The 14,678-nt window shown below is 45.0% G+C and overlaps 1 protein-coding gene across 5 annotated transcripts in view; it reads left to right on the forward strand.

Annotated features, from left to right (window-relative positions):
• Positions 1-14,678, forward strand: part of ULK4 (unc-51 like kinase 4) — a 597,001-nt gene that overhangs the window by 195,411 nt on the left and 386,912 nt on the right. For all 5 annotated transcript variants that reach the window (XM_062200117.1, XM_062200120.1, XM_062200121.1 and 2 more), the window contains 5 exons: positions 4,151-4,284; positions 6,477-6,598; positions 6,762-6,818; positions 14,404-14,455; positions 14,544-14,638. In XM_062200117.1, the coding sequence (XP_062056101.1) occupies positions 4,151-4,284; positions 6,477-6,598; positions 6,762-6,818; positions 14,404-14,455; positions 14,544-14,638 (460 nt within the window). The remainder of the gene's footprint in view (positions 1-4,150; positions 4,285-6,476; positions 6,599-6,761; positions 6,819-14,403; positions 14,456-14,543; positions 14,639-14,678) is intronic.

Below are 14,678 nucleotides of genomic sequence, written 5' to 3' on the forward strand. Positions count from 1 at the left end.
CCAATACAATCCCATCAAGGTGGCATGTACCAATGCCATCTCACTAGTCCAAGTGATCAATTTCAGTTCATAGTTGGATTTAATTAAGAATGTCTGTGAAAGCTACAGCGAAGTATAAAATACGTGTAGGGATTCATTGCCAAAGAAAGGAGAAGAGAGTCCTGCAGGTGCAGGCAATGGCTTGTTTCCAGGGAGGTTCTGAGATTAGAAATTCAAGAGAAGTCAAGACAAAATGAAAAAGATAGTTGGGGTCCAAGCCTTGTAGGCCAACATAGAAAGTTGTGAGAATTTGCATGTCAGCAACAATGAGGAGTTATTGAATGGTTTTAAATAGGTGAGCAACTTGCTAGGAATCATTTTTCTTTTTCTTTTTTTTTTTTTACAGGCAGAGTGGACAGTGAGAGAGACAGACAGAGAGAAAGGTCTTCCTTTTGCCGTTGGTTCACCCTTCAATGGGCGCCGCGGCCGGCGCGCTGCGGCTGGCGCACCGCGCTGATCCGAAGCCAGGAGCCAGGTGCTTCTCCTGGTCTCCGATGGGGTGCAGGGCCACTCCCGGGCCATAGCAGAGAGAGGCAACCAGGACAGAATCTGGCGCCCCAACCGGGACTAGAACCCAGTGTGCCGGCGCCGCAAGGCGGAGGATTAGCCTATTGAGCTGTGGCTCCGGCTGATAGGAATTATTTTGATACGGGGTGTGTAAGGGTTAGCATGATAGAGTAGAAGCAAATGGGCTAAGAAGCTACTGCAGTAGTTCTAGAGAAGCAAAATATGGTGGCTTGCTCTCTGTTGGGTGTACAAGATAAAAGGGAGTGAGGAAAATGTAATGATTAAGTTGATATGGGAAGTGACAGGGCGATCTTAAGGAAGACTCTCCTTGGTTTGTGGTTTAAGAATTGATGCTATACAGTGAGACACTGTAGTTTGGAAGACAACCAGGTTTGGTGTGGTGATGGTGTTTGCTTTGCAGATAAAGAGTTTGAAGAATTTTGGAGAGACAAAAGCGTATGTAAAGTCAAGGCAGCAGTTGAATATTGGTCTGTAGCTTGGAGACTGGATGTGGGCTACAAAAACCATCTGTTTATATAGGTGGTAATTGAAGTCATTGTTAGGGATGAGAAAGCCTGGAGGGTACTGAGAGTCTTAATAAACCTAAGCATTTAGACACATAACCAAGGAAAAAGATGCAGAAAAGGAACCACCAGAGAAACTGGAGAATAAACCTGGGAAAGTATAATGGCATGATGGGTAGAGGGACAAAAGTGGCAACAGAATTGAATGTGAACTGAATGTGGCCACAGAATTGCATGTGGCTGACGTGTCAAAGTAGGTGAAGGCAGACGAGTGCTCACTGGACTTGATGTCATGGAGGTTTTCAGTGACCTTAGAGAAAGTGATGGGAGATGGAGGAAATGTAGTTTGAATAGTGGAGACATTACACATGGATGTCTTTTTTTTTTTTTTAATATTGTATGTATTTGAGAGGTAGACTTACAGAAAGAGGGAGAGACAGAAAGGTCTTCATCTACTGGTTTACTCCTCAAATGGCAGCAACAGCTGGAGCTGGGCTGAACCACAGCCTGGAACTTCTGGGTCTTTCACATGGGTGCAGGGGCCATCTTCTACTGCTTTCCCAGGCCACAGCAGAGAGCTGGATCAGAAGAGGAGCAGCGGGGACACGAAGCAGCGCCCCTGTGGAGTGCCACTGCTGCAGATGGAGGCTTACCCCACGACGCCACAGTGGCAGCCCCCGGTGTCTCTTTTAAAGGGTTTGACTGAAGGGCAGGTGTTGTGGCTTAGGAGTAAAACCCTGCTTCTGATCCAGCTTCCTGCTTGTGTGTACCCTGCGCAGCAGCAGATAATGGCTCACATACTTGGATCCCTGCCACCCATGTGGGAGAGCTGCAGGGAGTTCTGAGCTCCTGGCTTTGGCCTAACCCAACCCCACTCCCATGGGTATTTGTGCAGTGAGCCAGAAGATAAAAGATCTTGATCTCTTTTTCTGTGTTGCTCTTTCAAATAAAAATGAACGAATAAGGCTTTATAGGGCTGGCGTTGTGGCACACTTTAAGCTGCCACCCGTGCCACTGGCATCACATGTGCACCTGTTCAAGTCCCTGCTGCTCCACTTCTGATGCAGCTCCCTGCTTATGCACTTGGGAAACCAGCAGAACATGGCCCAAGGACTTGGGCCCCTGCCACGCTTCGGGGAGACGTGGATGAAACTCCTCCTCTGTCTGTAACTTTGGCTTTCAAATCCTTAAATAAACCTTTTAAAAAAAACATAAAGCTGGAAGAAATAAAGCTTTACATAAGACAGTTTGAGAAAGGGGGACAGAGGCATAAGGCGCGTGAGCAGTGCTTTGTTAAATAGGGAAGAATGACACGTAATGAGAAAAGCAGATCTTTGGCCATTTGAAGCTTCTGGGAGGATGGAAAGGAATGAGATCCAAAGTTCATAAGGAAGGGGGAGGTGGATCCAGTGCTGTGATACGATCCTGTCACAAAGAAGGGTTGGGGGACTGGGTGGAAGTGTCAGGGCAGGAGGAAAACTGCCTCACTCGCACAAGTGAGCAGCGGCAAGAGCAGCTGTAGTTACAGGGGATGTCTGAAATCCGGATCTTGGGGGAGATGCAGTTATGTGTCCAGTCTTCGGTGTTGGAAGTGCTGCCTTGCAGATGGCAAGGCTGGGCAGCGAGAGGCCAAGCTCCCCATCCTAGCAGAAAAGGGAGGTGAGGGGTCCCACCGCCTCACTATTTTCTCATCCTGCTCATTAGTCTGATGGAGCAGGTGCCTGCTGATAGGTTCTTGGAATCAGTGCATTTGTCTTGGAAGCTCCAGGCCACACTGGCAGTGGGTTGTGCTGCAGGTCCCTGGGAGGCCCAGGCTGGCCCTGTGCCGACTCCCACAGCTGCTGCTTTTGGTGCCCAATTCGTTGTGCAGTGGGAGAGGTCTGACTCTTCAGTGACTTACTCATTACCTGAAAGTCCTGTGCTTTGGGCTGTTTTTGAGTATTACTGATTCATTTCAGCTGGCTCATCAGTAGTCTCTCTGCCTCTTAACCAGTGTCATGTATTTATTGGAATATGCATTGGGCCGTAATCTGTGACTGGAGCAGAGGACGCTTGGTGATGATGTGGGATCAAGATTAACTTGCTCCTTGTGTATTCAGTTGTAGGGCTCCAAATAGTAAGAAAGACAAACCAATGAATTAAACCTACTAAGAGACCCACGTAAATGCCAAGTGTCAAGATTTCAGTGTGTGTGTGCGTTCATACTCTTTAAAGAACCATCTCCAGTTGACAGTGGGAATTGATTGGAAATTCTAAGTAAAAATTGGATGGTCTAAGAACAATGGAAATGGAGAGAGATGGATGATGGCAAATGGGGAGATTGGCCTAAAGAGATTTCGGTGGACTCTGTTGAGAGAGTTGAAGGTCAAAGGGAACTTTGGAGAACAGTTGGCCTAGCAAAGAGGGGGTGAATGTCAGGAGGGCCCACAGCTTGGCCCTAAATATCTAGGAAGGGAAATGGACCTTTGCCCTTTTCCCTGGAGATGACTGGTTCAGATTTGCTGTGGTTTGAAAAAGAAATAGGTTGTCCTTAGAAGGCAGGTCTCAGAAAACTAGGGGGAAAAAAGACACGTCCAACCCAGATGTTGAGACAGCGTCTGGTGTCTGTAACATAAAACCTTTTCTTTGGATTTATGTCCACGATTTACTGAAAGAATTGGAACTCATGCAAGTTGCCTGGGGTTCTGAGCAGGTTTAATACTAATGGCCACTGAAAGTGCAGCCAGCGTTCGCTGCTGCTTTGGGTCTTAGGAACACCAGGGGCCCTCTGCAGCCCCAGTATCCCCGCCTTTGATTTATCATTTGGAGACAGCGGTTTCTCTCCACTGTGCAAAGGAAATTGGCGTTGTTTTTCTCGTACATCGGCAGAGAGACTCAAAGTCGCCCCCTGTTCTTTCTGCATAAATGTTCCGAGGTTTCCAAGGCCCACAGTTAGACTGCACCTGCCAGGGTGGTAGACATCCTGACGTCCACATGGTTGGGACCGTGCCCTCGGGAAGCACTTGGCCGGGCTGTGATTTGGGACACATGCTCTCGACGGTTTCATCACGAGAGGTAACCTTTGCACTTTCTGTTCGTAGACTGGTGATGTACATCGAGCGAGACAGCAGGAAGACCACGCCAGGCAAGGAGCAGCAGAGTGGCAGTGAATACCTGTCCAGCTGCCTGGACCTGCTCATCTGTCACGTCGTGCAGGAGCTGCCAGGGATCCTGGGTAAATTGTGGAGTCTGGGCCGCGGGCCCTGCTGCTGCTGCCCTTTCGGGGACGTGACTTTGAGGCGTGGCCTGTGTTTTCACTCTCTTCTGTTCCCGCAGGCTGGCCAGCACAATATTTTTTTTTTCCTTGAGTGTGTAGTTTCAAGACTTAAGTTTGTCTCACCTCTCTTTGTCCTTACTTTCCATCAGTGTCACTGAGGAGGCTAAAGGGATTATCTGCCTACCTACCTACTCAGATGTTACCTGATGTGAACAGGCAATTTTAGATAATAGACAAAAGGAAAGCCTCTTAAGTGCTTAAAATTAGATTGACACTATTATTTTGTTAAAAAAAACTTTGAAGTGCTTAGCTTTTAATTAAGTTGGTAAAATTTAATGCATAAGAATTTTGATATTGTTGTAAAGTTTGGAAGTTTCTTTGGTTTAAAAAGTTACCTTTATGATACAACTATCTAAAAATGATTTACAAAGGATGTTTGTTGCAGCTAAAGAAATCCCTTGTTTCATTATTATTTGCAAAATTAGAATAATCCAAGGAATGCATAAATGTAGCTTAATCCCATTCCATGCTTTTCCAGCAGATGTAGCTATAAACCAGAAATGTTTAAAATGTTAAATTTGCTCCAAGGCATTCTAGTAAAGTGTACTTGAAAATTCAGAATATTAAATCAAAGTTCTGAAAACACTTGTATCTCCGTGGCTAATTGAAAGTAACCTTTTGATCCTTACTAATACTTCAGGAGATTTTTTTTTTTTTTTTTTTTTGCCTTTTAATGAGTAAAAGTAAAACATCCCAGATTGATTTTTAAATTCATTTATTAGGTAAGCTTCGGTTACCCTGTGATAACTTGATACATGTGTTCAGTGTGTGATGAGTGAATCGGATTACTTGGCGTTTCATCTCCTCTGGAAAAACCACTTTTTGGTTAACATCCCGACTGTACCTACATGTTTATGGGGCAGCGTGTGACGTTACAGTAAATGAGTTGAGTGTGTACTGATGGAGTCAGAGTAGTGAATGCTTCACTCTCCTTGTCGTTATTTCACGTGTGGAGTCTTTGAGCTCCTCTCCTGTGTTCATTCATAAAAACATAGTTACCGTGAGTCATTGTTGCCCCCCCCCCCCCGCCCCCCGCACTGTGGAGCACCGATACGCGTGCTCTCTAAAAGCCGTGCTTTGGCTTCTGTTACCCCACCTCCCCTCCAGGCTGTGCCTCTTTCTAGTGTGAAGAAAAGACTTTACTACATTCAGATCACAAAATTTACTCCCAATTGCAAAGTTTTTAAGAACAGTCTCCAACCTCTTGACTGTAATCGGGGTGATTGGGGGCTGAATTCATTGTTACCAGACGTATCTTACTTGAGGATAAATAAGATTCTGCTATCCACACGGCAAGTTTTATTACTGTTGGATTTATCATCCAATGAAAAGTTTCAGGAATTGATTTTTTTAAAAGATTTATTTATTTGAAAGTCAGAGTGACAGTAAGAGAAGAGACAGATCTTCTATCCACTGGTTCACTCCCCAGATGGCCATAATGGCCAGGGCTGAGCCAGGCCAAGGCTAGGAGTCAGGAGCTTCTCTGTCTCTCCCACATGGGTGCAGGGGCCCAAGCGCTTGGGCCGTCCTCCGCTGCTTTGCTGGGCACATTAGCAGGGAGATGGATTGGAAATGGGGCAGCTGATTCTTGACCTGGTGCCCAAATGGGATGCCAGCACTGCAGATGGTGGCTTTATACCCACTACTCTACAGCACCAGCCCTGGCATTTTGTTTTTTACTTCCATCATATAACAGTTAAAAAAATTGTGATCTACAATGGGTTATAATTTCAACTTACTTCTATCATTTATGAAAATAATAGGTACTCAGGGTTGAAATTTGGAAAATAAAAATATATCTAAAACTACTACCCATAATCATTTATAAAATCTATTTTCAATTTGTAGATGAGAGGTTGAGTTAATTGATAGTGCACACGCAGAATGTCACATCCTGTCTCCCAGAGGCACGATGGATGGTCTGTTAGTAATTTGAATATCTGCAGGTAGAGATGGCAGCGCTTTGACCAACTCGTTGTATTTGGCGCTGAGCTGCCTTAGAAATCCCCAGTAGGAGAGGAGCGGTGACCAGTGGGGCCTCAGCCTGCGCAGTCTGTAACCTCGCCTGTCCTCCGCGGTGTGCTTCCCAGGTGACGTCCTTACCGCCTTGGCTAACGTTTCTGGCCGCAAGCACCCGTCCACTGTTCAAGTGAAGCAGCTGAAGATGTGCCTGCCCCTGATGCCCGTGGTGCTGCACCTCGTCACCTCCCAGGTATCCCTGTCTCAGGGAAGCACAGTGTCAGTGTCGCTGCCTTTCTTGCACGTTGGGGCTGAGCCGCATCGACTCAGCTGCACCGTTTCCATTTCTCTCTCTCCCTAAACGGGGGTTGCACCCGGCTGTCAGCGTTTAATCTGCGGCAACTCTGTCCTTCCAGGTGTTTCGACCTCAGGTTGTGACAGAAGAGTTCCTTTTCTCTTACGGCACTATTCTGGTGAGTAACAGCGAATGCTGCACGTTGGTAATAAAAACGTGGCGCTCTCTGCTGCGTGTGGAGTTTGGTGTCAGAACGAAGTAATTTAAAAATCCTAGTGGTATTTATTTGTCCCTAGGGAAGTGACCTTTTTATATTTTTATCTGTTGACGGTAATAAAATTTGACATTTGGAGGAAAAACACATTCTCTCCTGATAATGTATTTTGTTCAGGAGCAGTCCCAAATAGGGTAAATAAGCCCACAGAAACACTTCGCTGGATTTTAGAATTGGACGTCAGGAAAAAAAATCTAAAATAATAAAACTGGGGAAAACAAAAGGCGAAGACTGTATTATGCTGGTTATTGACTTTGGCTTACGTTCTTCAGTCATATGCAGGATTTCTTTTTATGATAGCATTTCTCTAAATGAAGCCCAGTTTAGCCTTTAATTTAATTTCGATGACACAAGTGGAAATGAAAAATCACTGGACTACCTTACACTTCAGTTTTTTCTTCCCCAAAATTGTCATCTTGTTTAGGTTGTGGCTTAGGAACTAGGTTTTTCCCCTCGCCTGTAATAGTTAGCATATTGATCAGTGATAATAGTTAGCATATATATAAGTGATGGTGAGGACCTGTGCAAAGGGGAAGCTAAAACATTTGTCACGTAGCACTTCTGCCCTTACTGTGATAGTAATAGAAATTTGAACTGATATTTCTCAAAATACTTCAGAGATCTTGATAAAGTAGGCATCTCAATTTTATTGTTAGTTTAGAATTAAGAAAAAAATTGTCACTCCCAAGAGATAATGGGGATTTTTGGAGAGTTCATCAACAGGTGATAGGTTGTGTTTTTACATGTAAGTGTTGAGTGGAGGTTACCAATAGGATGCAGTGTTTTGGATAGCACGTTCTGTGAAGGGTCCTTCTGTGATCAATTTTAAATCCTTAACACTCTAGCAATTTAAAATCTGAATTGTAGAAAATGTTTAATTTTGGTATTACATTCATCATTATGAACATTATTAAAATTTGTTTACCCTCCTCTTCAGTTGTTTCTTATTTTTAAATACAGCATGGGCATCGTTCTAGTGTGGCTGTAATTCTGTATGTGCAATCCCATTGCTTTGACATTTTGTTGCCTGAAATTAGTAATTCTGCTCACCTCAGAGCTCACTTTGGAATATTTTGGCACAGTGGTTGTTTGGGATAGGTGTGATCCTGTGTTCCTCCTGTGGCTGTTGTTTTTTTCCCCCCCATGTGTAGTACTTTTCCCCACATACCTGCTGGGTACATTTGTAAATTTTCTAAGAACCACCAAATGGCTCCAACATAAAGCCGTTGATGAATTACGTAACATTCTTCCATGAAATTATGTACAAGTCTTTCTGGAACTGCATATGCATTTTAGGACGACTCCTCTCCTCTCCACACTGTGTTCAGGGATGAGGGAGGAGGGCACGCTGAAGACAGGCTGCCTTCTCCCACCGGTGGGTGTCCTAGCAGGTGCTCCGTGTTCTCCAGGGTTTTCTCAATACGGGCACCTCCAGGGACCGGAAAATAACCCTGATGCACAAGTTGTTTTAATATTGAAAAACCTATAGTACATTTTATCCTGTATCAGCTCACCCAAGTAGATGGCTTTTAGCAAATAAACTGAAGGTTGTTTGGCTCTGCACAGGCTGTTTTGGTAGGGTAATTGTGGATCGTTCTAGCACTCTTTGACTGTTTCTCTTATTGATTCTGTTTGTTGACCTTGCCTGTGTGTTCTTCCTTATGCTCAGTGTGGATGACACCCTTGAAATACTGGTGAAGTGAGAGAAGTGTTGACTACAATTCAGGACCTGGGTTTCCTTGTCCATCAAAAGTACTTACAATGGGGCAGGCTGTAGTGTGGTGGGTAAAGCCGCTACCTGCAGCCCCGGCAATATGACCATCGGTTCGAGTCCTGGCTGCTCCACTTCCAGTCGAGCTCTCTGCTATAGCCTGGGAAAGCAGTGGAAGATGGCCCAAGTCCTTGGGCCCCTGAACCCACGTAGAGGACCCAGAGGAATCTCCTGGCTCCTGGCTTTGGGTTGGTGCAGCTCCGGCCATTGTGGCCAGTTGGGGAGTGAGCCAGTGGATGTAAGACACCTCTCCCCCCTTCTCTCTCCCTCTCTTCCCCTCTCTTCCCCTCTCTCTCCCTCTCTCTCCCTCTCTCTTTCTCCCTCTCTTTATCCTTCTGTGTAACTCTGACTTTCAAATAAATAAGTAAATAAATAAATCTTTAAAAAAAAGTTGTTATGCACATTATAGTAAACCTTTGAGGATTGGCTGTTGGCTCTCTGAGTTAATTCGTAAACTTTCTTGAAGATTCCAGAAGTATTATTCAAGTTACAATGCCCTCTTGACCTCTTGCACTACAGTTAACTCACCCAACATCCCATAGCCCTTTAGAAATGTGCAGTGCAGATGAACATATTAAAGCCTCTTGTGTTTTCTGCCTTAGAGTAATTTGAGGGTTTTGCTTCCGCACAGATGTCCTGGAGTTGGGGGCTGATTTGGGCTAGGTGGTTGCTACATGGCCGTAAATGCCCCCTAGCCCAGTTAGCAGAGCCCAGCACTCTGTGACATCAGGAAGCAGTCCACGCACACTTAGGCACTCAGCAGTGTGTTTTCAAAGCCTTACAGGTGCGGCTGGAGACAACTGTAGGTCTTAATATCCACCAAAGAGTTTCTGGTAGAGTAGCTATGGTATTAAGGCATTTGTTGTCCTTTTATATATATATATTTTTTAAAAAGCACACCTTAATTTGAGTATTCCACCTTAGTCCTCTTTGAGTAGCTATATCCAGTAGCACCATGCTGTGGCCATGAACTTCCTGGGCTTTGCTAAACCGGTTCTTGTGGGCTCCTGGCATGTCTTGGCGTGGCTGTGGAGTCTTCAGGCAGGGGCTGGCGTGATTATTACTCCGAAGGAGGGTCTTTATAGAGCAGCTTGGGGAGGCATTGGAACTGGGGCTCCTGTTGGCTTCAGTTTTCATGGATACCTCTTCATAGAATTTGTTTTGGTAGAAGAATTCAGGATCTTCACATTGGAAGCATGAATATAGGAATTAGTTTTTTCTTTTTCTTTTTTTAAATGTTTTTCTCCAAGTAAATGAAGTTTTGCAGGTTTAAGAGATGAAGTTTGGAAATAATTTTGCAGGGTACTTGTAAGCCATTATCAGGTGTTCAAAGGCTACAGGTGAAAGAGCTAATTGCTGTCTGTACTCCCTGTGGCAGAAGCAGCCTTCCCTCACACTCCCCTGTGCAGGTTTTAAGCAGTGAAGTCTCTGGGGGCAAAGTCTGGTGAGGAAATTGTCCAGTGAACACCGGCTGCTTCTGGCTCGCCTTGAACGGACTGGGAACCGGGAAGTAATGCATTAGGGGACTTGCTGTGGGTATCATTATCTTTCTTTGAAAATGGTCTTCACCGGCTGGTGCCGCGGCTCAATAGGTTAATCCTCCATATGCGGCGCTGGCACCCTGGGTTCTAGTCCCGGTCAGGGCGCCGTATTCTGTCCCGGCTGCTCCTCTTCCAGTCCAGCTCTCTGCTGTGGCCCAGGAAGGCAGTGGAGGATGGCCCAAGTGCTTGGGCCCTGCACCCGCATGGGAGACCAGGAGAAGTACCTGGCTCCTGGCTTCGGATAGGTGTAACGTGCCAGCCGTAGCGGCCATTTGGGGGGTGAACCAATGGAAGGAAGACCTTTCTCTCTGTCTCTCTCTCTCACTGTCCACTCTGCCTGTCAAAAAAAAAAAAAAAAAAAAAAAAAGAAAGAAAATGGTCTTCACCAAGGAGCTCAGGAAGAGGACTTTGCTGTGTTTGTTCCTAGGTTCTGGCCTCATTGGTTTATAAATGGACAACGGTCAGTGGTTATAGTTTTCTACAAAAATTATGTAGAGACACACTTCCTGCCCTCGACAGATTTTTAGTTTTGGTGAATACCACGTTGCTGAGAGATTTTTGGCTTCAGTTGTAGATAAAACAGACGTAGTGCGTGCCTATCTTTAAAAACAGGATGCTACATATTTACTCAACGGCACATCACTGCTCTTGTTAGGAGATTTTAAAAAAAACAGATCCTGAGTTGATCTCCCACGGTTGCTATAGGAGTTATTCTTATGTTCTTGGAGGAAATATTGAATGATTCTGAGGAGCACAGGCATACCCTCAAGGTGTAGCTGTGTCCCCTGCCTCTAGGTGGTGCTGTTTCCCGCCCTCCACTCCTAGACCCTGAGCTAGGGGTCCATTGTCTTATCTCTGCTGCGAAAACCGCCAGCGTTGAAGATGGTGCCGTCAGGAGGTAGCCTGTGATGTGGTCGTCTTTGGATTCTGGGCCATCGTCCTTCTTTCCTTAAAATGTTTTCAGAACTCACTGTAGTCTGCACGCTGTTCCTGTCGTGACTGTACAGAGTTCGCTACCCGCTCGGAAGGACTCTTCCTGCCACTCAGCCTCTCGGCTCCTCTGCTGCCTCTCTCCCCGTGGGTCCGTCTGTCTGCCCATCGCCTGCCTGCCCCTGAGGTCAGGCGCCTGGCTTTGTGGTCAGCCTCCCCTTGTCTGACCATCACCCTGACTTTCAACTCACTTCCTCCTCTCCCCAACTCCAGTAGCCCTGCAGCCCCACTGAGACGCGAATCGTTCTCCTCAGCGTTCCACTCATCACCGTGCCCTCCGTGGCTCGGTCCTTTATTTTTCTTTTTACTGGGTGTAGATGGCCTGGTTTAGTATCCGTCACGGCCTTGCGGATATCCATAACTCCCTTTGCTCTCTCTCTCTAGGACAACCTCATGCTGGTTAAATAAAATTCCCTACCTACCCTACTCTGCTTTGATTGGTTAAGTATGGTTAGAGTAAAACACACACTGCAAGTCACTGGTCTCATTTTAAGTTCTTGATTGCTCGTGTCAAGGGGCCCTCTGCGCACTGGGCATGTCCCTCGGCTGTCCTGATAGGCACACCTTCATGCTCATCGAGGTGGCCACTCATGTTCCCTTCTGCTCTCGCCTTGAATCGCTAAACATTGCCACCCTGTCATCACTCTTCCCTCACTACTTCCATTACACTAAGAATGAAGAAGAAATATGGCCATGAACATTCAATATAGGAAATCGATGAAGTATGCAGTGGGGATTATTTTTTTTTAATTTAATAGGGGGAGTGTAAGGAAGCAAGAAAGTTAGAAGAAGGCCATCACGGTGGCTAATCCTCCTGCGGCACTGGCATTCTGGGTTCTAGTCCCAGTTGGGGCGCAGCATTCTGTCCCTGTTTCTCCTCTTCCAGTCCAGCTCTCTGCTGTGGCCCAGGAGTACAGTGGAGGATGGCCCAAGTGCTTGGGCCCTGCACGCATGTGGGAGACCAGGAGAAGCACCTGGCTCCTGGCTTCGGATCGGTGCAGAGCGCCGGCTGTAGCAACCATTTGGAGGGTGAACCAATGGAAGGAAGACTTTTCTTTCTGTCTCTCTCTCTCACTGTCTAACTCTGCCTGTCAAAAAAAAGTCGTAAGCTCTTCATCTAGAGGACCCTTAAGGACATTGAATACAACAAAAAGGTAGTACATGCGGGCGGTTATGAAATCCCAGGCGCAGAGAAAGCAGAGATACACAAGGGACGGACGTCCACCTGCTGTCTCAGGTCCACAGTGAGCTGCTCCGCTTCTCCGGCAGATTCTTCCTCAGAAATGATGGTTCGTGTTCCCAGGGTTTGTGTATCAGCTACGTATTTTTTCAGCACAATTGGTACCCGAGCAGCCACACTGCTCTGTGCCTGCCTTTGTATTAACCCACAGACTTCGATGTAGATTTAAGGCTTAAGACATATTTTCCTCTGACTTTTTAAAAATTCAACCTGAAATTTATCAGAAGGTACCTGCCTGTTTGGGAATTTTATGAAGATACATTTTCAACCGAATTTTCATAAAAAATATACAATACCCCCTTCTTTTATTAACTCTATTCTTTATTGTTTGGTCTTTCCCCCCTCTTATTTACAAATTGAAAATTTACAATATCCAGTAATTTGGTTTTTTTTACTTTGAGAGTGCTTGCATTTTTTAAGCTGGACAGAAAACACAAGTCTTTTAAACTTTTTATTTTAAAGGTAATTTGTGCTTATTAAAGTGCATGCTTGTTAAAGAAAATGTGGAAAATTATAAATTTGAGGAAAGAAAATCATCTGTGACTTCCCCTCTGAGACAACCATTGTCAGCGTATTGTGTCCTTACTAATGTTTTCTATTCATACATCTGCATTTGTTTATGTAAGTCGTGTGTTTAATGTATGTATGATATCAGTGGATACGTGTAATTGAGACCACTTTGCCTATGTGTAGTATAGACAGATGAATATTCCGCCTTCCTAATTTCACATTGTATCTTAACTTCTTTTTTAAAACATCTTAAAGGCTGTGTACTATCTTATTTGTTTCAACTGCATATGGTTTCATACAATTACAATTAAGTTACAACACATCCAAACGACATCCTGTTTGGAAGCACATATATATGTGGAAAGGTATTTTTAAAATACGAAGGAAATTATAGTCATGAAGGTTGTTGTGTCTCAGGGAGAGAAAGGCAGGGGAGACAGGGAGATTGAACTGGGAGTGTGTTGGTTTCTTGAATGGTAGATCTCAGGGTTTTCTGTATTTTAACTGAAAATGCAAGCATAAGTTTTCTATGTATATTACATATGTTCTTTTATGTTTAGGAAGAACCCTTGGCACACAATAGTGGACCAGTTTCCACTCTGGGCTAATTGCTTACACTGAGTTCTTCTTTAGTCCAGGGTCATCTTGTGTTTTATTTGCTATTTGTTAAATAGAAAATATTTTATGTAGAGCACCTTGGGGGCCAAGGACTAGAACTCTGTTGCTGTGAGCCTGCACATCAGAACCGCGAGTGCTCAGCCCGTTCCAGCCGTGGCCGTGGGCTTCACACTGAGATCACGTTCGTGGAGCACCTGACCTAGGATCCGAGGTCTGCAGAGAGCTCACTGCACAGTGGCTCAGGCTGCCTGTCAGACAGCATTGGGGTCACCCTGCAATCGGGCATCGGCACGGAGCGTGGGGGCCCAAGAGCTGGGGGAAGGAAGTTTCCGAGAGGAACTGAAAAACGGGTGAAATCGGAGGACAGGCTTCGGGCTCTAACCTGCGTCTCGAGTCAGTTTGAGGTCAGGTTGGCCAAGCCTTGACGTTCCTCTGAGATGACGCTTTGTTCTGCTCAGGTGCTGTTCTCACTGACGTGCAAGGTTGTGAGACAGCGGGCGTGGCTTGTTATTGGATATGGTCACGCATCAACTGGATCACTCTCAATTCTGTATGTGCTCGTGTCACTATTGTTTATTCCAACATTAAATCCCATTGGTAGCGTTTTGTACATTTTTAAACTGTCATAATTTATAATTTATGTATAGTATTTAATATAGCCATGTGTAAAAACAGGTTATAGTATTTATATGGGGTATATAATGCCTTCTATGAATTATTTTATGAAGAATGATAAGTGTACATTGGGGTAAAATATTACTTAAGATTTGAGTTATTTTGACAGTTCTATTTATTAAAAATAGTACTTTTTTTTTCCAGGGTCATATTACATCGGTAGACTCAGGAGAAACAAATATAGACGGAGCCATTGGTGAGTAGACCATGGGACCTTTTGTCTTTGCTTGAGGCACATTGATACCGTGCTTAATAAACACCTCTGACCTTAACTGTATTTCTAGGACTGACGGCATCGGAAGAATTTATCAAGATCACGTTGTCGGCTTTTGAAGCAATAATACAGTATCCCCTTTTATTGAAAGGCTATCGCTCTACGGTCAGTTCTGGCTGCTTTCCTTCATAGCTCTTATTCATTT

This window comes from Lepus europaeus, chromosome 9 (assembly GCF_033115175.1).
Source record: "Lepus europaeus isolate LE1 chromosome 9, mLepTim1.pri, whole genome shotgun sequence".
NCBI lineage: Eukaryota > Metazoa > Chordata > Mammalia > Lagomorpha > Leporidae > Lepus > Lepus europaeus.